This window comes from Gambusia affinis, linkage group LG08, assembly GCF_019740435.1.
Source record: "Gambusia affinis linkage group LG08, SWU_Gaff_1.0, whole genome shotgun sequence".
Taxonomy (NCBI): domain Eukaryota; kingdom Metazoa; phylum Chordata; class Actinopteri; order Cyprinodontiformes; family Poeciliidae; genus Gambusia; species Gambusia affinis.
In genome coordinates this window covers 7,435,842-7,463,789 of record NC_057875.1, presented here as the reverse complement: position 1 = coordinate 7,463,789, position 27,948 = coordinate 7,435,842, and the positions used below count along the sequence as shown (strand labels likewise).

Here is a 27,948-nt window from a genome sequence, read left to right as displayed (position 1 = left end):
ACAAAATTCAGGGCATACCGTTCTATTTTCTTTCTAGAAATTCTAAATGATTGACTGCCATCCAGTGGACAGGATGAAAAATGATCTAGTAAGTCCCAAGAAAAGGAGACGCATTCAGACAATGCAATAATCAATTTATTTGCTGCATGCAATCATAGTATTACAGCGTATTTTTGACCCCCCAAAAAAGCTTTAATAATAAAATCCTTAAAAGTAGAGATATTATTCCAGGCAATAAACTTCATCCTAATGCTGTTCTTCTTTATTAAACAGATCTAAAATTGCAAATGTGTGCCCATCTTACCCTAAGTTAATATATTATTGATAAAAAAACAGAAAAAATAAAGCACATCAGTTAAAAAGGAGGTACAAAATGATGCAACAGAATAATATGGAATGCAGTTCTACCTTAGGAATCTGACATCAGCCTCATGCATTGGCTGAAGCAAAAGCAGTTCATATATATATTTATATACAGTGACAAAAGTGCTACAGTGGTTTATGCTAACTGGTGCTTTTTAAATAGTTAAAATAGTACCCTCTACCCACACGAGTACAGTGAAAGAATCACACAGTCTACATTATAAATGCTATAATCTCTGTTTGATGGCTGTTCTTTCCGTTCTTTGCTAGTAATCTTTGAGTTACTTTTTTGTTGTCGTTTTTCCTGATTATAGATGTTTTAAACACACAACACATGACAGTTTTTAATCAACACATTATGTCAGAAAAATGTCAAAAAATTATTAGAAATAAAAAAGAAAATCAAAAACAAGAAAACATATAATACAGAAGTAATAAAAATGCTATCACTGCATAGTCTTAGTTTGTTTAAGGCATGGGGAAAATGTTTAATAGTGATCCAACAAAATACACAGAAGAGTAAAACCAGTGCAAAATTTTCAAATTTATCACTGCCCTTTCAAACAAAAGGTAAAATACGCCAGAAGACATCTAACCTCAAAGCCATGATGTAATACTTAGAGAAATGATTGGACATGCACCTGAAATTGCACCTGAAACTTGCCATTATACCAATTATCCCTCACCAGCATTGTCCAGTTAAAAAAGTACAGTGTAAGCTATTCCAGTGTTGGTGAAAATATTGTCAGTAAACAGTGTATCATCATGTTTGTTTCCAGTGATTTGTTCTAGTTTCCAGTTTTATTCTACACAAATATCTTCCAGTGATTTTGCAGAAAACTTGGCTCAGGGGTCTCATCTCAAATTTCCACTACACCTTTGTATAAGGAGCAACTTCAGTGTAGCCAAATGCATAAACATTTTAAAATGAGTCATTCAGTGTTATAACTTCAAACAGAGCTTAATTTATTTTTTCCATAAAGATGAAGTGGACAGTGTAGATGTCAGTAGCAGCCTCATCATGAAGCTCCACTGTAGAGACTAAGAATTTACCAGTGTTCTCTGACTGAGGTATATTCAATACCGAAGGCATACATATTTTTGGCTTATGCTATAGCTGGAAGACATTTTGATCAAATGTAAAGATAACCATATATTTTTGGATATTACTTGCATCATGAGCATTACAATATTTAGTGTGTCATATTGGAGCCTCCATAATTACTGGCAGCCCTGCTAAAAATAATGTGTAAAAATATAGAAATCTTTCTTGCAGTTCTGTAATCTCACACAATTCTAAAAAACCCCAACATTTTAAAACATTTACTCAGTTCCAAAAATAATGTGTTAAGAAATAATACCTTTTAATGAAATCACCAATGGAGACTGCAGCATGTCTGCTATTATTAATTAATTAAAATTTAACTCTACTTGGCGAGCTAATCAGAAGGTTTAGGAACTATAATTTTAAGAAATTACTTTTTGTTTTCAGCATGACATCACAAGGAACCCCATTGCTCCTAGTCACTCCAAAAATACAAAAAACAAGAGAACATCTCTCCCCGTATTGATCATCTATTTATAGAGAAATAATAATAAACAAATTGAAACAACTTAAGCTGCAATCAAAAAGGCTAAATGAGAATACATTACCTTACTAACCCCCACAGAAGCAAAATGGTAAAGGGCGTAAAATATATCCAAAATAAAATCTCCGTAGCAACAACAAATCAGTAACACATGATAAATATTTGTAAAGCCACATAATGCCCACCATTTACTGTGACAACCGATATACACTATTGTTTGCCTGGTCATCTTCCAAGGGCCTGGTTCGAGTATACATCAACATAAATTGTCCGAATTTCCAGAATGTTTTGAGTAAAATCCGGTGGCTCCTGTGAAAACTGATAATGGATCATCATTGGTACTTTCAGTAGTTTAATGATCCAAAACAGCACCTGAATGCAATTAAAAACATGTGGGATGAATTTAAGAGAACAGATCAAAATGTAATGTAGACGTTTAGACTGAGTAAAAATATGATGGAAAGAGTAACGCTTAAAGGTCCCACTGTCTGTAAGTGGTTCACACTTTGCCATGAATACATCTTTTGGCATGAGAGTTTCTTTCAGTCTGAATCACACACATTTCACTCCAGAGCAATCACAGCTGAAGGTATTTTCTGGATTTTGGATTTTTACACATTTTGAACGAAGGGTGCCAACAACAATGGAGGGTGCTGTATTCCAGTGATCACAGGAATCAGGAATCACTTACTAAAATTAATTTGGTACAGATTGCAGTTGGGATAGTGGTAAATTTTGTTCATCATGAAAATCTTTAAACTTATATACAGTAATAAGGAAAGATTATTCTATCATACACAGTCTGCATCCAGAACCACAAACAGGAAATACATGATGAAGTGTGAAGAAACAGGCACACATCAACTTCCTCTTCACACACAGCTGCTTTGAATGAAAAAATGGTAGTCAGAGTGCAATGGGATTTTTTCTTCTGTGGCACAACTCACTTCTCCCTGTCAAAAAAAAAGAGAGCAAATATATTAAATTCAACACAGTCACAGAAAATCAAAATTATTCCACAAGATTTAGAAAATTGAGGGAGTCAGATGACAATCTTAGTGAGTCCCTTATTTTTCTAGGTCAGGTTTACTCACAGAGTGAGAGACACGGAAGTGATAGGTGACGTCTTGGAAAGACAAAACGGGTACTGACCAGAGGTGATGAGTCCCCTTAGAAACAAGCAGAAATTTTATCCATGACGCAAATAAGTAATGTATGCTGTGAAAATATAAATAGTTTATATAAGCGATACTGATCACTTTTGGTCAGATATACCTTTGTAGATGTACTTTGTCCACTATAGAGCTCTGACTCTGTGTGGTTGGGACATAAACGTCCTTTGGTGGCTCCACATTGTTTCACCCACACACTGTTTCTTGACCTAAAACAATGAATTTCACTATATTCATTACCAATTACAGTGTTCTATAATATATTATAATAACTACAGGCCTTTAAATAAGAAAATTAGCATGCATTCCCATTGTATCTTCTAGTCAAAGAGAGGAAGACAATAAAAAAAAGTTAATAATGGTAAACAAAATCAAAATCACGTTAGTAAAATCAACACAAACAGAACAAAAAAATAAATAAAAGTAAATTTTGTTAAACTAAAATGTGAAAGAGCAGTGGGGCAGTACTAATCTGAACATAGTAATGTAGCTGTTTTTTTTTTTTTACTTTTTGGAGCAGATATCTCTGAAATCAAGGTTTTAATGAGGTGAAAAAACCATGATGAAATAAAATTATCATCATAATAGCATAACAAGGTTTATACTTTTTATCACTTGAGAAATGCCTGTCCTTGAAGTGATCATTAATAACTCAAAAATCCGGAAGTCGGAAATCTTACTGTTACAATTGTATTTGGAGGATATAACAAATGATAAAAATAAGTACAAAATCTTATTTAAGAGATTTTAATATCCTAAAAAAAAACAAGAAAAAAATATCTGGAAGCACAAAATAGCAAGATCCATGACATTTTAAGACCTAATAGAAACCCTGCAACTATGATTAAACACAATCACATCATTTGTGTTATAGTGCATCCATGCTATACTTACATCATGTGTAGTGTAATTTGTGGTATGGAATGATTTTTTTGTCCCCTAAGTGATAGAGTATAGCTGCAGAGGGACACAAAACATGCATTAATAGGAAATATTTAAAGTCATAGCAAAAATATGTATATATGTCCACCAATAACCAAGAATTATTATTCTTCTAATTTCAGACCTGCAGCTTTCCGATGACTCACAACTTTGTGAGGTGATTTCTTGGTTTGTCTCCACAATGTGAACACTTTTTAGAGATGGAGCTGTCGCTGTTCCTGTGATGGAAAAACAAAATGTATCCTGTTCTCTAAGCCAGACTTATACCGCTATACATTAAATACACAATATTCATTTTGTGGTCATTAAACCCAATGCTTCATATTATTTGTGCACTGCCTGCTAATGTGTAGAGAAGTGTCATGGCTGGGTTCTGGTCATGCAGGTACCTTTAGCATGCAGGCTGCGTTGTCTCCGTGGTGGTGGCTGTTGACCTGGAGGCAAACGGTTGGTGGTTCCCACTCCCTCTGCATCTGGGGACACAGGTCTCTTGGACTTGGCAAAGTACATGGGTGCTGATGTGTGGCTGAGACGGTTCCTGTTGTGGCCATCTTTGTCCATTTGCCTGGACTTGGCCTTTTTAACGATGGTGCCAGGAGTGGGAACTGGGATGCCTTGAGAGGACAGATAATTCATCTGTACAGTGAGCATGTCTGCTGTGTAATATGAGTACATGATATGTTAATTTTTCTCACCAGATGTGGATTGGTTACTACTCAATGTCAGAGTGGTTGTTGATTGGTTGTTCACAGCTGTAGTTGAACAGCAAGCTATTGATGGTTAACATAAAGGGAAAAAACCAGCATGATTGAGTTTAATTTATTAAGCTGAATAATTTCACAATCAAATTGAAGTCGATAGTACCTGGTGCAGGTGTGGTAGAGACTGAAGTTAAATGATTCTTGTGGGATGATTCCAATGCAACTCTTGACCTGCACCAATCAGAAACATACTTTAATGCATTCCAATGATTTATATTATGATCATATGTACTACATAATCCCATTTCACACAAAACAGAAACAGCTGAGCAAATTAAGTTAGGAATGACAGAGCTCAAGGAAACTTAAGTTGTAGAAAAGCTGGCAGTGTACCATGTGCAGACAGGCGGACAGACAGTTATAGTAGCAGTGAAGATAGGCATCCATGAGATGTAGAGAACACAAGAAGAAACATAGCTACAGGAAACAGAGACATCGTTAACAGAACTATTTTAAAAGTAGAAATGGAGAGATGTTGTGGTAAGCTTGTTTCTGAATCTAGAAGTGCATACCCATCTTTTTCTGTGATGGTTCCTCTATGGTGAAGCGTAAGAACGTAAAGGACTGACATCGAAATGACGCTGCAAACAAACAGGCGAGACTTAATCATACCAGATGTATGCATAACAACTTTCATGTACCCCCATTACTGCACCTGGAACCCTCCGTACAAACCTGAAGGCCATGACAATAAGAAGAGCCAGGATGATTCCCTGCATGAACCTCTGACTGATGCAGCCCTGATCGAGAGGTGAGCTCTGGAACAGGCAGATTAAACACAATAACATCTGTACAAACTGCAGTTCACCAATGTATAGGTAGTTTTGCAAAGCACTGTATAACTTAAAAACTATAATTCAGCCACACACCTTGCTCCCGGGTTTGACTGTTTTTTTCTTGAGCGGACCACTTCCTGTTCTGCTAAAATAACTTCCCGACTGGCTATAAAGACACACAAAAAATAGTTTTCATAGAGCACATAGCACATTTTAGATGGAAAATCAAAGGGATTTGTGTTTCTTTCTCACCTCACTGTGCTGCCGCTCACTGTGCTCTTCATGCTGTCAAGGCGCCGCAGCTTGGCCAGCTTGCGGCTCCAGCGTTCAAGTTCGTCTATGCGAGTCTCTAGGTTGTCCGTCAGCTTGCAGAGCTCCTTCACAGCTCCAACATTCTCCATAAAGATTCGCTCCTTCAAAAACAGCATGACACAATCAGTGCCAACAATATATAGAAGTTCTGCTTGTTTGAAAATGTATTTCTGTACGATCCTTACCTTATTGACAACTAAAAGGTTGGGAATAGTTTCTCCATTGGCACAAACGACATCACCGCCTTCCTTAACAGCTTCAGGAAGGATCTGCTGAACCTCCTGAGCAATGACACCTTTATGGAGAGAAGTAGAAGTATAAAGAGCATCAAGAAGATGTAACAACATGTAGATGATGAAAAATGCACAGACACATACTATATTACACATCGTACCAGGAAGATAAAGCTGCAGAAGTAGAAATAATTTGTGGAGTCATTACCTGTCTCTGCTGTGTTCTCTATGCCCACAGTCGCAGCAAACTCAGGTTTGTATTGGTAATGAACCAGCCTCATCTGAGAAATCCGTTTCAAATTGTCTGTGGTGTTAACCTTATAAAAGATAACAGCACTGTATGAATACAAAAGGTATGATGCAGAAAGGAGCTTTGTATAAGAAGTGTTAAAATACTGTTTGAAATGCAGAAAAAAAACACAATGCAATTGCAGTATATAATATAACAGGTGTGATGTTTTAAATGGCAAACTTTTCATTTTTTATTTGATATCAGAATATGTAACGAAGTGAAGATAACAGCTAAAAAAATACTAGGAAAATTATGTAATGCTAAAGAAAACAGAAGAAAGTTTCACAACTTGATAAGTGAAAAGTCGGCAAAATGTGTAATAGTCCCCCTCAATTCCCCAAGAGTCAAACCTCACTGGTTAATCTATAAAAGGTAAAAAGGAAACAAAGGAGTGTCAAAACTTTTCTGAAATATAATTCTAGGATCAAATACTGTATATAAAGGGCGGCTAGGCTGATGAAATTCAACATTCCAGAGTTTTGTTATTGGTTATCTGCCTTTGTGCTATTTTAGACAGGTATTAATAGTAATATGTTTGCTTTTTTTCTTTGGCTTCATCTGGTTGACCAAGTGTGTGCTGTTATAAATCTAGAACTTGAAGGTGTTTGTTTGAGCTCAATCCTCTGATGTATGCATGTTTAAGACCCTTATTTGAAGTAGGAAAGGATGTGTTTAAGTCTGTTGTGTTTGCCTAAAATGAAAATGAAAATTTCCAGGCAGGCAAAAAAAATGTAGCCGCCTAAAACTCTTAAAATATAGGATAGAAATTTTTGGATGTATAACACAAAACACACAAAAAAGAACATTCCCAGTTCTTCTTTGGAATAGGACCATCTTAGAATTAATCATGTCAGAACTGGAATATTGTAAACCAATTAAAAATCTATAAATCACAGTTCATGACTAATTAAACCTTTGCTCCACCTGTGAAATCAAATTTGCAGGAATTTTTTGATTTCTCATACTATTGCTAGAATCTGGTTACATCTTGTTCTCATGAATCCAATATCATGTTTTATGCAGTGAGGTGTATGCATTGTTGCACCCTTTGTGCTATGTAAAGGGTACAAGAATGACATCTGAAATGTTTTTAGAGCACCCACAGAGTCACACACTCATCCTGACCTCCTGGACATTTTCTTTTGCTCTGATGTCTGATGGATGGACAAGGGATCCCATGACTTTGACGTTGCCGTGCACAACGAGAGCTTCATCTGGACGGTCTGTACTAATGCCGACTCTGCCGTGGTGGTACACGGAGTCTGACAGCTGCCCACGCTGCCACAGAACCTCATTATCACTTTCAAATTGGCCTGGGTTGGATGCCTGTCGCAAAAAAATCAAAGGAAGAGGTACACTGGGAATCAGATTCACATATTAAAAAAAATAGCACTGTGGTACACATTGGACGTAAAACACATATTTGGAATATTGTGGTTACAGTCAAGGTAAAAATAGTTTTACCCATCTTACATTTTGTAAGAACAATCTGGGTAAACCCAAATACAATATATATTTTATCTTATATATTAAGAAAAACATGAAAAGAAGAAACACTGGAAAACCTACAGCTCAGAAATCATTGCTTCATACAAAGCACCAGTAATTAAATGAGATTTTTTTTACCATGGTTGTGCTTGCTTTATATACACTTTTGATTATCACAGCTACACATTTTTACATAAAAAAATCTTATTTTTATATCACAATGATAAAAGCAAAATCTCCAAAACAAGTAAATGCTCTTGTTACAAAAAAGACACATTATGTTTCTCTATCTCATGCAGTTGATAAATAATTGTATAATAAAATACAACAAACACTGCTGTCCAGCAAAAAGCTTTTGTTTGAAAATGTTAGATTTCATGTTTTAAAGGGCAAATGTCAAACTACTTCAAACTCAGGAAATCTATGAATTTCAATTGACCATTCTATTGTTTTTAACAGCAATCCACTTTTTAAACCTTGTTTTTGGAGCCACTTCTCTAAAAGTAGCCAATTCTTGTGATTCACAGTTTTCACAGTTTTTCAGAGAAATATTAGAGCCTGTGTAAATCAAACAAGAATGCTGATCAGAACCGGAGCAAAAATTATATTTACCATGATTTCTAGTTTTTGTAAATTATAATTTAGGCCACGAGTGGTCATTCACCATTTTGGTAAACTAGTCTGGTCTTTCCACAGACCTCTTTTAAATTCGGGGTGTGGTGCTGGTTTGTTAGGTCTCTAAAAAAAAATTTTTTTTTTAGATTTTTGTCTTTTCACTTGATAAATTACAATCAGTCTTTGCCTTTCTGAACTCATATTCAAGCTAGCTATTTTGACAATTTCTTCCTAGATTTTGGACATATAAATTAATATAGCAATCCGAGTTACGAGTCTGAACATAATTATTGTAAGAAGTGGTGATAAATGTCCTTTAAGATGAATTAAAGGACAAAGGACCATGAGGAATTAAAAAAAGTGCTAAAGAATATGTAACTGCTTTAATATTTTAGATAAAAAATTTTTGCAACCACCAGTTTTTTATGTACTTATATTTGAAACTGTATTCCATCTCTTTGTTCATGCCATTATTTGTTGCATCACTGCTGACATAATCAACCTTCAAAGTTTGCAGCCTGTAATTTGGACACACCCTGCATCTACATCAACACATTTTGCTCAAAAAATAGAGAAATTCTCTGAATTCTCTTTTTACAGGACAGCAGCATCATGTATTCTTTCATCATTTGAGCTCTGAGGAACATTTTTTTTTTTCAAAATGTAAAGGTAAGAACATTCACACAGGTTAAAGGAATGGAGAGGATGAGGTTAGAAAGGGCTGAGGAGCTGATCAATAGAAAAGTTTCACATTCACACGGGATATGATTGCTGTAAGAAGGAAACAGACATGGCCAGACGTTACCCTGACGATGATCCTCTCAGACACATGTGCAGCCACAGTGTAGCTCTGACTGTGGGACTGTGCATGCAGGGCCACTACCAGCATGAAATATCTGCAAAGATTAATGCAGTCAAAAACAACAGACTCCTAAGGGTCATAAATGTGTCCAAATATTTCACGTTTATGCAGCACACTTTTTCTACCTCTGATCAGGATTCGGTTTGCCCTTCTTCCGCATGTTATTTGCTGTGGTCTCGCTGAAGTGGAGTCGTCCTACTGTAACTTTGGTGACCTGCTCAGGGGGCAACGTGACCCTGGCACACAAAGACAAATATAATGATGGCATGATTGAGCTCATGATTGTTTCAAAGGGATTTAAGGAGCATGGACTTACAGCACTGGCTTGAAAGGCCTCTTGCTGCGGTCAGACTGTGACTGTTCCACACTGATCGATTGATTCATGGCTTCCACCTGCCGGCAAAGAACAAAAATTTAGCACTTAATAAATACACAACCTTACACCCAGTGTCAAATTAAAGGTGTGAGTATTTTTCCATATCATTCCTTAAAAACGTTCATAAATCTACAATTTATAGAATATGGAAAGTAATAAATGTCAGGTTGTCCATCATCTAAGGACCTAATCAAGCCAAGTTGGTACCATACATACATCTGAAATCATGCTTTGACTGTCCAGCATGTTTCCTTCACCTTCACTCCATGGAGTTTGAGATAAAAGCAGTCTATGGGCTGCAGGCCTTCATTCGTCTTGATATACTTAGGGTCTCCAAGCATCCCGATATACACTGTGACCTGGAAGTGGTTCTTCTTCTGGCATACAAAGGCATCGTCAGCCAAGGAGAAGTTGAAGCCTTTGTCAGCATCGACGCGGTAGGTTGGCATCGGTCTAAACAGGGAAGAAAAAAATCTGCTGTATTTACAGATAATTTCACAGAGTGTACTTTTTCGTAATTAAGTTGCACTTTAGTAGGTTAAAGGTGACTTTCTTTTTATTATTTTATGTAAACCTATATGTTACTTTCAGCAAAATAAAAGGTTACTTTCCAAGAATTTATGAATTATTTTCAGAAAATGCTAATTATTTTCTTTCAGCTTTAGTAAATCATTCTTTAATATTGATTTTTTTTTAAAGTACTAATTCCTGTGACAGATTGTTTTTCACTTTATTAACAATTAACATATTATAAGTGAAAAATTTGCCAGTGAAACTAGCATTTTAATTAGAATTAATGAATTATTGACTTGAAACGAGCACCTATAGCTTAAGAGTTTGTTTTGTCTTATTTCAAGTGTAGTAAAATACTTGCACTAGAAACTAGACCAAAAATACTTTTCTATTTTTTCCACGCTGGAAAATAAAGGTTTCATTATATAAGTTCAGAAAAACTGAGCTGTACAGCCAGAAAAACAAGCTATCAACAAAATTTTACATTTTTAAGCATTAACATGGCTATTCATCTGTATCCTTCTGCTAATTAGAGGTCACCTCAGATTAAACGTTCCCGTAAAATTTTGGAATTTTGAAAAAGTCACTCCCGTATATTTTCATAATTTAAGCATTGTGTGTTTAGAGCTTCAATGGTCAACCAGGTGGTTTTGATAACATATCTCAAAGGTCCTGAGAGTTCATTCCAACCTTCCTCCCTATCTTGTTTGGCACTGCAAAAGCACAACGAGGTGCAATACATTTTTTTCCCCCTCGTTGACGGTGTCTGTCTAAATTGAAACCCTGCTCTTGTTCACTCCCACATATACCTCACTGTGCAGGAATGTTGTGGAAAGCCATTACTTTTCCACTCCTGTCGTGCATTTTGTTGAATTATACCAGTAACCAATTAAATCATAGTTCATTTTTGAGTCTATAAAATCCATTAATCTCTTTTTGCTTCTGCACAATATAGCAAAGATGAATTCCACGCACAGGTCCTTGCCGTTGGCATCATAAAGGGGTGTCCATTTGTTCTGCTGGTGAGGTTGCCACTTGATGCACTGATAGTTTGGATCCAGGTAGGTGTTGTCTGCATCCTGCATTAAACCTGTGACAAACACATTTAAAACAGCTGACTTTGACGTGTTGAAGCTTCATGTAATAAACGTTTTGTTCTGTAAATCTGTGTTAAGAGTTAGTGAGAGGAGGTGAGCGTGAGGTAGAGGAGGTGAGGGAGGGAGGGAAGAAAGATGCCTGCCTACCTGGTTCTTGTTTGATGATACCTGTGAGGATTTGGGAATTCAATGTGCTGTTGGGAGATTCAGAGTGCTTCCTCTTCTTGGCTTGATGAACAGAGATGCTGCTGCAAAAACAAAATCAGAACTGATTGTGTCTGATGTTTTAACACACACTGGCGAAGACAACTCTATCCACTGACTCACTCTTGCCCCTGTGGATGCTGCAGCAGCTGATGGAGCATTTGTGTCTGCTGCATCTCCCCACCCCCACTAGTTGCTGGGCCAATATGATACTGCGAGATCATGGGCTCTGGCTTTAGGTACATGTCTCGATGCATGCCAGGATAATGGCCGTGTGGTGGGAGAGGCGGCGTTGGAGTCATCTGGCACATATTCTCTGGAGTCATGGTTCTGATCATGTGAGGATCTAAACCAAAGATTTGAGAAGGCAAGCACACTATTTAAAAGGCAAAATTGAATCTAATTGTTGGAAAAAGGTGAGATTAATAAAACAATGAAATGGGCTGCAAAGTCTATGTCTAGTTTAATTAAAATAAAATAAACCAACATTAACCTTGGTGTTTGACTTCCCATTTCTAAAGCAAAAAGTGAGCTACTCACCATTCACCTGTTGAGGGGAATAAGGCTCAGAGCTGGAGTCTGGTGGGGACTCAGGAAGAGTCCTAGCAGCAAAGATCCAAAGAAGGAAAGAAAAATAATGGGAATGAATTTAAAACTTATAACACAGGCATGCTAGTCTCTAGAAATGTTAAATCTATTTAAATATCCAGCATTAACCACTTCATCCTAGTTGTGCTATTTTTCTTGTTCTGCACTTTCTCACAATCAGAAAGGTCAGACTTTCTGTTTTTGAGGATATAAGTGGACTCTTTATCTCTGTTATCAGTCCTCCCTCTCATCTTGACTAACACTTTAAATTACTAAAGTAACATTGATAATGCACTTATTGAAGAGTTGGTTTTTGGTTGTAATGGTGAAGTAAGAGTATTTTATTATATTTTATTAATCGAAATCCCAATTATTAGCAACCTGGTACAGCTGTGGCATAACATGAGAACATTTAATTTTGTTATATTAATTCTGTAAATGAAAACATACCCTCTCTCCCACCAACAAAATAAGTGCATCTTAGGAATTTTAAAAATTTTCATTGATACTTTATTTTTTTAAAGTTGATCAGAGTTTAAACAAATGTTCACTAAATGATCCATGTTGTTATATTTCTTTGATATATAAGTTGTAAAAGTGGCCAAATGACATTTTTATAAAAATGGGAAAGACAAGAGAACATGATATTCAAGAAAGGTAAATACATGTTGGAATCATGACATGGCTGTAACTAAAGCATGCCTAAAATGACTATTATTTATCAGAGCATAAAGCAAAATGAAAATCTGCATGCAGCAAAGAACAGGAAACACTTGCTAGTTCATTACTGTTCACTTAGTCAAACAACGTCTGTATTTCTGTGTTTGAAGAAGGCTGTCTGGTTGAATGATCAGGTCGAATTAAACAATGAAACACAGAAGTAAATCAGCACAAACTTAAAATACAAACATGTAGATCCTTCATATCTAATAACATGGTCTTATATTCTCATGAAAATTTATATTTTCTGTTTAGTTTGTTTTGTATAGTTTAAAGTCAGCAAAAACAAGGTGTTTGTGTGATTAGTTGTTGGCCTTCTTTCATAATTCCACCTTTTTTCTGTTTCACCGTTGAAAGACATCAACAGGTTTTAAAAGGGGACGACTTCATTTGAGTAAATTTGATATGATGAAATATACAGAAAAAATAGAATTAGGCTAAAAATACATTCTTTAAAAGGTATTCAGGCTCTACATTCTTTTTTTTTTTTAAAGAAACTAAGTAAAGTCATTCAAATAAGTAATCACTTTTGAAGATAAGCAATCAGTAAAGTAATTGGATAGCTTTTTCGGGGAAATAGTCAGTAATTAAAGTAAAAAATTACCATTTCCAAATAACTTAACCAACCTTCTGATAATAAATTCCCAGTTTTTTTCCTGAACTACTGTGCTCACCCTGGAGCGTAATGGCCCCGGTGCTCTGGCTTGACGTGAGCCTGGTGCTGCTGATGCTGCTGCTGCTGTCCCAGGCAGGGGTAACTGTGTCGGAGCCCTAGAGATGGACCCTGGGGATAGGCGTTCTGACAACTTGGGGGCCCGGCTGGAGGGGCTCCTTGGCGCAGAGGAATAGGGGGACTCACACCACACACCAATCCTCCAGAGGAGGACACTCCTGCCTGAGGAGATGAATAATTTGGTCCCGGGGTGCTGTGGACCTCTGAGAAACAGCTGGGAGGGAGAAAAAAGAAAAAGAAAGAAGGGATTAGCCTTATCAGAAAAAACAAATTCCTTTGTAACAACATGGTTTGCTTTGGTTGGTGCATGTTGTTTTGACGTTGCTGGGATAGCCTGGAGTCCCTACTGACATGTCAGTGCTATCGTCCTCCTTGCTGATGTACTCTTCCAGGATACTGGTGTCGATGTTGGCTGGCTCCAGAGAACTGGTAATATCATGACCTGTGGAGAAGGGAGGGTTGGGAACGTGAAAAGAGAAGATGGAGAGCATCTGGGGATTAGCAACAGGAATCTATCAGCTGCTCCACACAATGCCACAACTCAGTCCAAGTGTTGCAACAATTCCCTGACAGATTTATTCCACAAATGTCTTTGTAAGAACTCTGTTGATTTCAAGGTGTAAAATGTGATAATGAGACATGATGACATTATCTTGAACACTTAATGATGATGTTGTGAAATGGCTTCCTGTGAGCCAATGTGATTGGCTCACGGGAAATGTAGAGATTAAGGTTTCAGATGTAACAAAGAGTTAAAGGATGTGGACATAGTGATGTTTCAGAATCTCCTCCATTGTTACACAAACTGTTTTGTACTGAAGCCACATTTGCTCTACTTGAAAAAATGTTGAGTTAAATTAACCCTATATTTAAAAAATTATCATTTTTGACATCCTAACAGATGTTTATATCTTCAATAAAGGTAGTACTTTCCTGCTGTATCTAGAGATATATAAATTTCTTTGGGGGAGGCTTCTATTCATTTCCCCCTAAGGAGCAAGCTCATTTTCAGATCCCAAAGGGTATGACATATCAGCTATTTTTGTGAAGTAACAAAGTTTTCATGCTTAAATCTCTTCATTTTTAAGAGGACATTTTGAGGCACATATGCAGAGAGAACACATATGTTTGGCTTTTTTCTCAATGGAATATTTTAACTACAACCTGTAATTGGTAACTCTGAGTAGGAAATGGGTAACCAGATGGAATTGAATTTAGTTTTATAAGCTTCATGACTAAAATAACTAAAATATCAAAAAGGATATCAAAGAAAATGAGAAATCCAAGGGCTGTTTAAAAATATTTCCAAATAGTTCTGACTATTATTTATTGTATTCACTTTTAAAGTATTCACTAGTCAATTGACTTATTGTTTCTACAAATGTAGAGAAAATGTTACAAATAATTCTACACAAAAGTATTTCCAAAATCCAACCCAATCTTTTCCCCAGGGTCATTTTCAGCCTTTGATAGGCAAAGCCTTGCAAATCCCAAACACATGATCTCACTTAGTCTTGAAAACACAGACGTAGAATGAACACCTGCTTTTGAATATATGTCTTATAGAGATAATCACCATCAGTTCAAATACTGTAATTGAAAAGTAAATATTTTTTTTTAAATCTCTAAGACATTTTCCCAAATGTCGGATTGTGCAAACAGAACAAATGAGAAGAAACGGATTTGCTATAAGTGGGTGGGTGGGACACCCCACTCTTTTAAAGCCCAAACACCACCCCCATATACACGCACACACACGCTCGCACCCACACCCACGCACGCACACACACGCATTCACTCCTCCTCCAATAGATTAGGAAGGTCCTCAGCTAGAAACTTGGGAATGCGAGGAATTTTTGTGTTAGCATTAGAAAATATTTCACCTTTTCCCTTTTCTCCATCCATTTCTAACTGCCGTCAAAACACAACACAAATGTTGCTCCATGCTGCTAGAGTCACAGCTACTATAATATTTTATTACTGAGTTCTACTGTTTGCAACAAAGGTGACTAATGTGTGATTTCATCCTGGAAAACATTTGAGATCATTTCCAGTGAACAGTCATATCTCATGTCTTTCAACCAGAAAAACCCTCTTGTCTCAGATTAATTAAATTAGATTTAAGATTTAAAGTTATAAATCCTTGTGTTGCCATTTTGATGACAAAAAACAATCTTGCTTCTCAGACAATAAACAGCTGATAAATGTCTCTTGATGCATGGTAGTAAAGAAAAAAAGAAGAAAAAAAGGCAGGATGGTTCTTTTTAAATAGGATCCAGATGTGCACCCCACCCAAAGAGGCAGTAAATTTAAGCTGGCAGGACTGATAACAGAAAATAGGGAGATATGGGGAAAGAGGAGGGAAGATTGATGGGGCCTAAGGAAGGCTTGGGGCATGAAAAGAGAGGAAAAAGGTATGATGTTCAAGGTTGGGAAGACTTTACAAACAAAGGAAAGTGAGAAAAAAATAGACTTCAAACTGTAGTCCAAGAAACATGTTCAAAACAAGATGGCATTGAAAACTAACAGGGTTTATAATTTTTTATTGGAATGACTAGTTAGTATCCATGCAATCCATCACCATGATTAAGTGTCAAAAGTGTAAATATAGACATGTTCCAAAGTGTATTTAAAAAAAACTTCTGTCACACTGGTTCTTATCTTGTCATGTTGATGTGTCTAAAAAACAAAGTGTGAACCCAAAATGTGCATTTTGCAAACCATTAAACCCTGTCATTGGCTGATTAACAGCATCAAGGAATGCAAAGGGACTTTTCCCCGACCTGTTGCTGAGCACTGTTGGTCAGCTAGCTGAACAAAGGCTAGTACAGTTTCCCCTCATTTACGACTCAGATAAATGCAGCTGTTTGAAATATTTACAGTTACTGCAAAAGATAAAGAGGGAAAAAGCTTAAAAGCTTTTTTAATTCTATAGTTAGCAAGGTTTGATGAGTATGACAAATTCATTTGTTAATAATGTCCCCTTGTCTTATTGGTGGAACAGGATAAAGATCAGGATGGCAAAATTACACAGCATTTTTAAGGACCTGAAAACTGCTATTAAAATCATTGAGTTATTATTCTACATTTTGCTAAAATTTATGAATTAAACAATGATGACAAATTTTATAGGAAACATTTTTGTTCCAGTTATAATCAATATATTATTTCATTTAGGTGGGAAAACTGTTGGTTTTACCTAAAAAGAAAAAAAGAACTTAGATACTGCAGATATTAAAACAACTACCATGGTTTCATTATGGGAAAATGAAACCATGGTATTTTACTCAAGATTTTCATATAACTGGGCCATGTTCAGTATATTTTAATAGTCCTTAATTTAACCTGGATTTAACCAGGATAAAGCTCATTGAGACAAAAGAACTAATTTGCAAGAATGTCCTGACAACATAGTTAAACACTTTGGATGAAGAGAGTAAAAAATAAAGACATGACCAAGTAGATTTCTTTTGTTGTAGCAGCAGCATCTTATTTCTTCCCTACACTTAATAATCACCTGAAATAAAAAAAAAAATACAACTCAACATTCCATTCAGAACCTATTAGCAACCTTAATTGGCAAAAGTAAAAAATAATCAGAAAATAGATTGGACTGTCATTCTTTTGAAGCTACTTCATGCATTTGGGATGCTGAGTTGAGTAAATATTCCTCAGTGACAAAATCTCTGCACATCATAAGATAAAATTATGAAATACTATTATTGCATAACTGGAGCATCATTTGAGTCATACACCAACAGAAAGTGACAGCAAAGCATTAAGAACAACAGACATAAGTGACTCCTATAATTGTCAACCCCTTGAGCACCTGGTTCAACACTCAAAGGTCTGATCCTCAGTAATTCTTTTCGAGCCATTGTTGTTCTGAGGTATTGATAGTTTAAAAAAAAACATTCTGTGGCTGAAGTCCAGTAATCTGTTCAGTCTCAGTACAACTCAGCATGACGTGTCCTGTTTGTGTCAAAGGTCCCATTGACACAAAAATGCTCCAAAACGTCAAGGGTTTTAATAAAAGAGCTGAGAAATAAATTATTTACCAAGGGAATTTAAACCTTCTCACTGTTTTTTATTTTATTTTGTAAAATAACATAAATCTTGAAGAAATCACCTCACTATGGAAAAAAAATTTAGTCCTACTCATCTAGTTGTAAATGTTATCACTGCTCTTTCGTATGAATGGGGTACTTAAAAAAAAACAGTTGAAATTGTGAAAATGTACAGTTTCACAGTAAACATATGATTTATATTTAATTCGTATTGTGTTATTTTGTTGTCTAATTTTTTTGTGATGTAGCTTTTTCAATACAACAATGAACAGTAATGGTTTATAATGTCACACCAAAGCAAAAAAAAAAGATTCTTCTGTTTACATGCTTATTTTTTTTTTAATCAATAATAGTAATTAAAGGAGCCAATGTCAATGTCATTTGGTTTAGAGAGAAGATCAAGCATGTGAAACGTGCAAATTACTGAATCATCTTAACTGGCTGTGGACTGAATGTGTAGATTTCCCTGTCCTCTATGTTTTTCTCTGTCCAGCTGTGTCCAGGGGAGAACAGTGAAATGCTTGTCAGCCTGACTTCGATACAGACGTGCCTTTGGAAAGATTAAGGGTTGTGTGAGCATACGCGTGCCCACGCGAACACGCATTTGTTTGTTTTTACGTGCGTGTGTGTGTTATGCCACCATTTCAATGGCTTGGTTGTCACACAGAGGACAGAGTGTGTGAGTTCCGATTAAAGATGATTTGATGAATATGATTCAGGAAAATGCGGTTTTATTTTGAGTAAGAACATATTCATCCAGTTTCAGACATGAGTAGAAAATGCAGCAATACAATACGTGTTTCCTAAGGTAATCTTTGCATTTCATATAATGCATAGAGTTCTTATTTTTATTTATCATGCCATAAAATGCATTTACATGAGTGCATTCATGAGTGGCATAAGCTTTTAAGGAGAACTTTGAACATACCATAGCTGTTTTTGACATGTTGATATTGAGCCAAGCATCATTAAATGATCCACTATTCAGTAAGATAATTTTAGCTTCTTTTGCAGGAAAGGGTTTCCCTTAATTGTGGGGAATTGTGACTTTTGTGTGTATAAGAACTGGAGCATAAATATCTGTCTAGGCAAGCGCCTGTTACTGACACTATGTTTGTCTCTTCCCACTCTTTAAAATTAACTACATAAACACCATAACTGCTTAAACAAATAATTGTTCTCATTTATGCTGGTTTCTGTAACCTCAAGCCTTACCGTGCATAGCCTGCTGTAAGCAGGGTGGACAATGGAGAGTTTTACATATACAACAGAGTAAAAGATCCTTGGAGTGTATAAGAGCTGGCCATAATTTAAAAACTTTGTCTAAATTTACATATTTTCAATAAAAATGTTGGGCTTATTTTACTTTCTGACAACTAAATCACAGAATGGCAGCAAGTCAGGCAGGATTGCAGATAAATTTAAGCGCAGTCAACAAAGAGAACAGGAGAAAAATTAAATAGGTGTAAATCTGTAAAGGACTGGTTACCAAAGCTACATACTAACATATTCAGTTGCTAATTAACCCATAACTTCAAACTTTTCTATATCTTTTGTAACTTTATTACATGTAAAAGTGATACATGATCAAGATTTGTGTGCAAATTTAGATTTGAAAGTTCAGTTAATAAACTATAAGCATGAACTGATTCAGTTTTAACCTAAGTAATCTTAAAGCAGCAGTGACTAACTTTTTTACATATTTGTTAAAAAAGTCACTATATCCTTACAGTATAACATGAGACAGATAACCTGTAAAAAAAATCGAGCTCTTCTGTTTCTGATCCCACTGCCATCTGCATAAATCCACAGCTCCCGGTCAGAAACAACCAATCAGAGCAAGGAAGGATGTCTTAGCACTGTCAATCACACTAGTGTATGCACTGCTTATAACCTCTGCCTTGCTCTCCCCTGCTCTGTCCTTGAGATTGAGCCTACATGACACATAACATTCTCTAATGGTATGTGTTTTACTCCTCTTAACCAAAAGTAAAAAAAAGATTCAAAGAATTTTTTTTTCCTCGAAGACAAAGTCTAAATGTTTCATTTGCCACACTATTACCTAGAGCTCTTTAAAATAACATAAATGGCATTCCAGGACAAAAAAAATAATGACTTAATCTACTCTACTAACCTGTTTTCACAAAAGAAAATTAAAGGCAAACCTTGAATGAATTTTTCTCATTTTCTGCAGACAAGTTGGCAGATTTTTTTAATAAATGGAAAAGATCTGACTACAATGAATAACAATCTTAGTTCATCCTCCAACGATCCTGGCTGAACATCCGTGAAATAGATGGAAAAAGCTGAATAAATAACATTCACACAGCACATACAGTATTATGCAATTGTAGAAAAAGAGAAGAACTTAAGAGGATATCAAATCAAATGTTTGAAAGCTCTTAAATTGATTTGTTGATTAATATACAGGCATTTATAGAGTTTGCTATTTAAGACTGACTTGCCAAACTCTATATCAACATAGACAAATAAGACCGCAAGCAACCTTCACAGCTGATCTGGAAAATACAGCTCAATTTAGAAATATGCATACTGTGTTTATAGCATTCCATCAAGTACAAACATACTAAAGCAAAAGTTACAGAAGATGTTCCAAATCATCGCCAATGCTAATGTCTTACATATTTTCTCATGACAGAGTTGCTCAGAAAACTGAGGCATATCACTTTGACACATTAACAAAAACACAAAGCCACTCATCAGGTCTTAGAAACCACATCTACAGAAGCAGAGCAGACAGAGCAGCACTGGGTACCTGGACGAAGCCAAAGCATGATGACGTTCTTCAGCTGACAACACCTGAAACAGAAGATGAAAGAAACAATTCCTGTCTATCTTTTACATGTTTCTCCCATCGGACGCAAAGACTTTAGAACAAAGTCTTGAGAGTCGCAGAACAGTGTAAAAAATGTGTGTGTGTGTGTTGTGTGCTAAAGATACTATGTGTATGTGTGAAATAGAGTGTTTTAATGAGGATTAGTTCCCAGTCATGGGAAAGGGCTGTACCAGGCTACCACACACAGCCCTTGTCGCATACAAGCACTGGCCGCACCGGTGGCTCTGGCTCAGGGAGATTACAACAGAAATCAGGCTGGGACCTGGATGCAGAGAGAAACTAAGTAAAATGTGAGGCTGAGTGCCAATGGTTGAAATTCTCAATACTGAGAAAAAAAAGGAGGAGGAACTAAACAAGACATAATCAGAGACAACATAAAGGAACATTTAGGAAAGATGTTCTGGTACAGATCAGAGTTGTTTCTGGTTTCACAACAATGATAAGGAGCACTGCAAGACTACAGTGATTGCTGTTCATAAGATGCAACAAAATGAAAAAAAATGGTCATTAAAATTTTCTGGCAGGACTTTACATCATTGAAAATGAGTGTGGAAACAAAAGTAAATTAATCAGTGAAGTCAAGTTTAACAATGTACGCAGGGAGCGGGGTGGCTTGCAGCACGTTGCTTAGTACTGCAAGCTTGTCTGCAAGCTCAGAAACAATGCTTCCCTCTAAAAGTAACTCTCTGATGAACCCATAAATCAGAGAACTCAACAAAACTTTGTCAGCCTTATTGCAGGATTTCCATGATGAGTCGCAGCATTTACACCCATTATTCAGAGCTACTGTGGGAGTAGAGCAGCAGGAATTTTCATAAAATTACTCAGATGGCGACAACTGAGTAATGGAAGAACAGATTTACTGCTGTCCCATCAGCTTGTATAGTACAGGAAATACAGATTAACAAAATGTTTTAATGTGTTTGTGGTGATCAGTCAAAATGACGTTGCACATGAAACAATTTAAGGACATCAAGTATATATTAAAGATTAAATCTGAGACCATGGTTCTCAACCAGAGAAAGAACCATTGTTCCCTCAAAGTTGGGGGTCAGTCCCTGCCTCAAGTTTCAGGGAGTAAAGATAGAGCAGGAGCTGAATTTAAGGATCGAGACCATGTCTGGACCAAAAAGGTAATATTCATTTACCTGTGTGAGAAATAGATCATAACCAAAAGAAAGAGTGAGTGAAATGAGTTTCCTTAGGATGGCTGAACTTAGAGGTTCAGTGAGGGGAAAGCTCCTCTGCATTGAAAGAAGTCAATTAAGAAGTTTCTCTGATATGATAAGGAGACCTGATGAATGCCTCCCTTTAAAATTAGTTGGGAACATCTCATCAAGAGGAATCCTCAGGACAAAACTCGCTGAGGACATAGTTCCTGCTCATCAAAAACATCTGCATCCATCACAATTAGTATTTTTGAAAGTGTGCCCTCATAAAGCCAATTTTGTGTATTTTAAGTGACTATTCATCTGTTATGAAAACTACATAAGAACTACATTACATCTTCTCTTTCAATCAAATCTTTGGTGACATTAAGACAACTTGCAGACAGCTGTGACTCCAGTCTCTGTGGCGCACACACCATCTTTGTGTGAGCAACTGGTTGCTATCAAAGTGAGTCAGAGAGGAGAAGGTCAAGTTTCGAGGGGATCCGCGGTTGGCTCCTCTCTCCACCCTGAGTCTGCACTATCTCACCTCCTCACCCTGTCTGCTCACTGTCACTCTAATGGAGTCAGAGAGAGTCGGAGCGAGAGGCCTAAGACCACGAAGAGTAACACCAGTCTCACCTCATCGTGTTTTAACAGCCACCAGGACTATGCCAGGAATGTACATTAATGTGCACACATATATATTTCACTAAACCCCTTAAAACACACTTTACCACTACCCAAATCAATCATATTGCTGCGTGTCTGAGTGTTTTTCTCTATGGCGCTGTATTAACTGATCAGCTATAAAAAAAAGCATTTTTTTGATGTCCCTACAAAGTTGATTCAATGAAATCATGAGCTCAAGATTAAAACAAGGAAAACAAGCACCTAATGGACAAGTTGACATTTTAAACCAAGTGAGGGTGGCTGAAATAAAGCCAAAGAAAGAACATCTCTCTTACTCCCAAAGCAAGAATGTAAACACACTAAATTCCTGTCAGAACAGTGAGGAACCATTTGACAGTCATGGATGGCTGTATATATTTCAGTCAGTGTTTAGCGCATACAATAATAAAGAGTCAAAATTTCCTCACAGATCTCTTCTTAGGGTGTGATTGTGTTTATACACACCTGACATCTGAAAATCTTAAAAAAAAAAAAAAACTGAATCAGTAAAGTGAGTGTTGTGAATTTTAACAAGAAGGGAACAGTTAATCACATGGTGTATTATGGACTGGCACCACGTTTAAATGACTTATAGGAGGTTTAGAGCACGGATAAGTAAAAATAGACAGAAGAAAGTGAAAATGTCAAAAATACACTGCAGATAAAAACAACAAAACTAGGCTTTTTATAAAGAATAGTAATTTGGGGCTTGAAATGTAGACATTCCCACCTTGCCACCAAGAACCAGCCCAAAGAACAGCACAAACCATGCTGCTGCTTAGGGCCCCCAGTCCTGCATGGTGACCCCAAGGCAAGGCAAAGTAAGGCGATTTTATTTTTAATAGCATATTTCTTGCATTTTCAAATTATTTTACTCTAAACCACCTTGTGGTTTTCTAACTTACGAAAGATGCTATATAAATGAAATTCAGTTATATACAGCAACAAATCAATTCAAAGTGCTTCACTTCATGAGAAAGAAAGAAATCAACAAAGAAGCCAAAAGCATTATGTTATATTGGAGGTGCAAAGTAAGGAAAGGCGATGACAGATTGAAAAACAGACAACATTTTATGAACTTAGTGTTTCAACATCTTTGCAGTTTTCTGGAAGCTAAACAACGGAATGCTGAATGATACAGAGTAGAAATGGACCAGAAGATCTCAGCCACCTGGAAGGTTGAAATGTCAACAAACCATTAATGTATTTTGGTTCTAATCATTTGGTGACTTATAAACTAACAAAGTTATTTTAAGGTTTATTCTTTGAGCTTCAGGAATGCTATTTAAGAACTTCAGAACTGAGATGATGCGCTCTACTTTTCTAGTTTGAGTGAGAATGACAGCAGCAGCTTTATGGATCAGCTGCAGCTGTCTGACTGACTTTTTAGGTAAACCTGTGAAGACACTGTTGCAGTCATAAATTTGACTAAAAATGAATAAAAGGATAAGTTACTCAAGATTTTGCTGGGACATTAGTCCTTTTATCCTGGAAATGTTCTTCATATAATAGAAACTTGACTTTCCAATTGTCTTTATGTGACTCTGAAAGTTCAGGTCTGAGTTCATCAATATAGTATATTTCAGGCCTCACTAATCTCTAATTATAATAGCTCAAGCTGTGTGCTGACTCTTGGTTGTTACTCTTAATTCAAAGTTCAAAAATTCAAATTAAAAAAGTACTTTATTGATCCCAAGGGGAAATTAAATGTTGTAACATTAATTCAGATTCTTCAAAAAGTTACTGTAGATGGTGTCGGCTGTTGGCAGGAGAGATCTCTTGAAATACAACAAATCTGAAGAAGCCTCTGACTGAGAATACTCTGTTTTCTCAAGGCAGACTCATGAAGAGGATGGTCTAGGTCGTCCATAATTAAGGTAATAAAATAATTACTTCAGTTTTCTTTTTATTCAGCAGGAGAACGTTATGCCACAACTACGCGTTGACTTGCATCTGTTCAGTGCTTGAATGGCTTCATAGTCACCTGGTAGCTTTGTGTCATCTGTGTAGTTAAGATAATTATTCTCATAAATTGTTGTAATCTGAGTTAGAGGGGAGCTTTTATATTAAATAAGAAGGGGGCCCCAATATGGGACCCTGGGGTATTTGGCATGTGTCTGCTCCCATGAAAAGTCTTAAAGTAGGACTCAAACTGTAGCAGACAGCAATAGCATCTGACCTCTCAAACAGAATTTGTCTTGAACTAAAACATCCTTTTTTTTGTTTTTACATTGACTTCAAAGTCCAGTGAAGTTTGAGTCCCATTAAGTCCTTTATCCTCTGGGGTTTTCTTGTTTAACCCAGTTTTTAGTTAGTTTTATCATAGTTGTTTTATGTTTTTGCTAGTGTTGATGATAAATATTTAAAATAATCTAATTATTCACACCCTATTTAAAACATCCTGTATTAATCAATTTAACATTAAATTGATATTTTGCTGGAGGAATATTTCATCTGCAATGTAGCTGCAAACTAAATGTAAACTGGTTCCTCTTTCCTGACTTTACTAAGCTTATAAATCACTGTACTCTAGACCTGACTGACAGACCAAAGAGGTAATTCAGAGAAATAACCTTTTCTGCACTGTTTAGCTACTGTGATTTATTTAATAAATAATGTGAATTAAAATTGGGGCCCCAAATCAAACTCTGCTCAGGGTCCCATAAAATCTCAAGCCGGCTCTGGTCCAACAGAGCACTTACAAAACACACAATTTATCTTGACTTAAATTCCTACACCCTTTTAGCCCCACCTTCCTCCACCTTCCCCCTCCTTCAGGATTCCTACTTTTCTCCTCAATCTGTTACCCATCAGCAGCACTTTTTCTCCGGGCACCAGTTAACTTTTCTGAATTCCCCTTGTTTTCAGGAGTGAATGAGAAATCTTTAAAGCAACAAATCAGAGCACACTGACTGTTGAAAATAATTACAGATGATATCTGATGATGAGAACAACACATCTTACCCCTGACATTTGTTAATTTAGATTTTTCTTTTAAATTTCTGCTGTTTTTGCTGCCCATGCACTCACACTAAGAAGAGCTGACTGCCCAAATCAGAACCAAAATATATTTACTCCTTAAAAGACAAGATAAAGGAATGGTGAGACTAAAGAATTATGCACAGTACTCTTTGAGCAGATGATGTAATTATGAAACTATATTTAAAATGTGCTATTTAGAAAATGATGCATGTTCTCAAATGTACATCACCTAAAATGTCTAAACAAAAGCATTATGTTGTGTTAAATTAATCTCAAATCATTTAGACATTATTGAATCACCTATCTATCTATCTATCTATCTATCTATCTATCTATCTATCTATCTATCTATCTATCTATCTATCTATCTATCTATCTATCTATCTATCTATCTATCTATCTATCTATCTATCTATCTATCTATCTATCTATCTGAAAAAAATGTTTTTCTCATTAATTGATTATGACAATATTATTTATTGTCATCTGTTAAAGTGCATACTTCTATTTGCAAAGAGGAATTTATCTAAAAACAAAAATGTTACAACCTTATGGCCAAATGTTTACAAATAAGTTGAGGTTTGAGTCAGGAATTTCTTTATATTTAAACAGCCCAGGTATAGCTTTAAATTTTGCTACTTTAAAAAGTTTTTTTTTTTTTTCATGAAGTTAAGTCATTTATAAGTCAGAACTCTTTTAAATAAAAAAAGTTTTGTTTCGATAGTGACTTATGCGTAAAAGGTCAATGAGATAATTAGAAAACATCTTACCTTCAAAAAATCTTTGTAAAGCCTCTGTTTCATCTACCACGTCCATCCTAGCGGGTCCCACATAAAACCTCCATCAAATTCTCCCCTTTTCCGAACGACACCGATTCGGATTTGGGGGGAACTTTCACATATACATTACGAAATCCCGATTTTATTTAACTTCACTTCGTACAAATGCCGGTTTAAATGCGCTGAAGTTTTTTCGGCTTTAGTAAAACAGCTTGGCACCAATCTAAAGGGCCAATTTTAAAGTTTCAAAATTCCCTTGTAGCTCGAATTATAGGTCTATACGTGACGGGATAAACCTTTAAAAATAAAACAAAACCAAGAGCGCTCCACATGAGGACAACGTTTAAAAAAGTCGCCTCAACAGCGCAAATTCAGTTCTCATAAACGTCATAAAAAAATCGTGACGTCGGCTACTTTCTTAAAACATATGTCCCCTATAAAAGAAGGAATAAAACTATACTTTGTAAAAGATTCAAAAACAAAAGCGTGAAAATGAGTTTAAAGTAGATTCCGGGAGTCTGTGAGGCGAGTTGTATCCCTCCTGCGCCTCTCCCTCCCAAACAGGGTGTGTGCTGCAGGGAGAGTCGGAGGAGAGGAGCTGAGGCAGGTGAGGGATGTCCGATAGCTTCCTGCTCCTGCTGAAAAAATATATCTAGAGGGAAAGAGTTTTGAAAGTTTATGAAAAGTTACTAATGTCCTCTTATTTTATGTATAAATTCAAAGATCTGCTTCTATGATTCTGCTTCTGTGATTTTCTACATGACAGCAATTATTGGACAATGACCTAATGATTCATTTTGCAAACTTTGAGGATAACAAAACATAAACTTTAGTAAAACATCACAACAATACTGAAAACAGGGGTGAAAGCTTTAATGCATTACATTAGACACAGTATTTCAGTAATCTCCATTATTCATGTATGAGTTAATAATGCTTTACCATAAATATTTTTTAAAAAATACAAAAAAGAGAAGACAATGCTTGTTTACCTCTCAATAACCACAATCACTTTTAAGGACCTAATAGTTGAGCCTGTACACAATATAATTCACTTTATTTTAATTATGCAAATTCTGACACTTTGAACTTTATTAAAATACTTGTTTTACCTCAAGTCCACTTTTTGGGGTGAGGAGGACATTTTTCTCAACAGTGTTAACTTAGGTAAACACATAGCAACATTAGTGTTCTGTGTGAAGGCTTCCTAAAGGGAGGATTTGAGGGAATGATCTATTTCTCGCAACATTATCAGATACATCCAACTCCCCTATAACAATGCCACTGTGTGCATCCCCCGCAGCCTGGACACCCACCCCATCCGTCACCCACATGTGAGATGCTGTTGTGTTGTCTTGTCCCCCCACAGCTGGAGCATCTCGCTGTCCACCCCTCACCCCTCTGCTTTTCCTCCATTCAACCAAAACAACGCCTCCGTTCTTCCAGCCACACTATGCAGATTGTTTTAGAGGACAAGCGAGAAAGAGAAACAGACAGAGGCTGCAGAGGACAATGAAACAGCTGGATATTCTAAAGCAGTTCATTTTGCTATTCTGTATTTCTTATCTCATAGAGACGAGCAACTGTAAGCATGAGCAGAAGTAAATTGCATGTTTCTCCTGATGTGTTTGGTTCTACGCTCTTTTAACTAATAAAATAATAAAATCTCCTTTTCACAGCTCCATTTATGGTTTGATTTATGACAAAACAGGTAATAATGCACAAACCAAACAAAATATTGTGCAGAAATCCATGGTTGCTGACAGGCCAATTAGTTGTGTGGTTCAATCCCACAAGAAGACAACCA

General features: G+C 36.3%; 1 protein-coding gene across 5 annotated transcripts; it reads right to left on the bottom strand.

The window, feature by feature from the left end:
- Nucleotides 1-113: 113 nt before the first annotated feature.
- On the bottom strand, nucleotides 114-26,707 carry myrf (myelin regulatory factor). Of its 5 annotated transcripts, none has more exons than XM_044125243.1 (27): nucleotides 26,133-26,707; nucleotides 13,988-14,078; nucleotides 13,578-13,850; nucleotides 12,136-12,197; nucleotides 11,719-11,941; nucleotides 11,539-11,639; nucleotides 11,270-11,384; nucleotides 10,039-10,234; nucleotides 9,722-9,798; nucleotides 9,531-9,641; nucleotides 9,334-9,439; nucleotides 7,566-7,766; nucleotides 6,357-6,465; nucleotides 6,101-6,210; nucleotides 5,856-6,016; nucleotides 5,697-5,769; nucleotides 5,503-5,585; nucleotides 5,340-5,408; nucleotides 5,161-5,244; nucleotides 4,931-4,998; nucleotides 4,762-4,836; nucleotides 4,456-4,680; nucleotides 4,191-4,284; nucleotides 4,019-4,081; nucleotides 3,228-3,333; nucleotides 3,047-3,121; nucleotides 114-2,905 (listed from the first exon to the last, which is right to left on the bottom strand). In XM_044125243.1, the coding sequence occupies exons 1-27, from the start codon at nucleotides 26,176-26,178 to the stop codon at nucleotides 2,825-2,827; spliced, it is 3,078 nt and encodes a 1,025-aa protein (XP_043981178.1). In that variant the 5' UTR covers nucleotides 26,179-26,707; the 3' UTR covers nucleotides 114-2,824. The 5 variants fall into 5 exon arrangements, with proteins under 5 accessions (XP_043981178.1, XP_043981180.1, XP_043981183.1 ...); XM_044125245.1 differs by having other exon boundaries at nucleotides 9,349-9,439; XM_044125248.1 differs by having other exon boundaries at nucleotides 11,560-11,639.
- Nucleotides 26,708-27,948: the final 1,241 nt, after the last annotated feature.

Bases quoted from the DNA above. Each gene is read 5' to 3' on its own strand.
- myrf (XM_044125243.1), bottom strand. From the start codon at position 26,178: ATGGACGTGGTAGATGAAACAGAGGCTTTACAAAGATTTTTTGAAG. The intron at 10,235-11,269 runs GTGCGTGGAATT...TTCCCTGTTTAG, and splicing joins GATGCCAACGGCAAGGACCT to ACCGATGCCAACCTACCGCG. The intron at 5,245-5,339 runs GTATGCACTTCT...TGTTTCCTGTAG, and splicing joins ACCATCACAGAAAAAGATGG to CTATGTTTCTTCTTGTGTTC.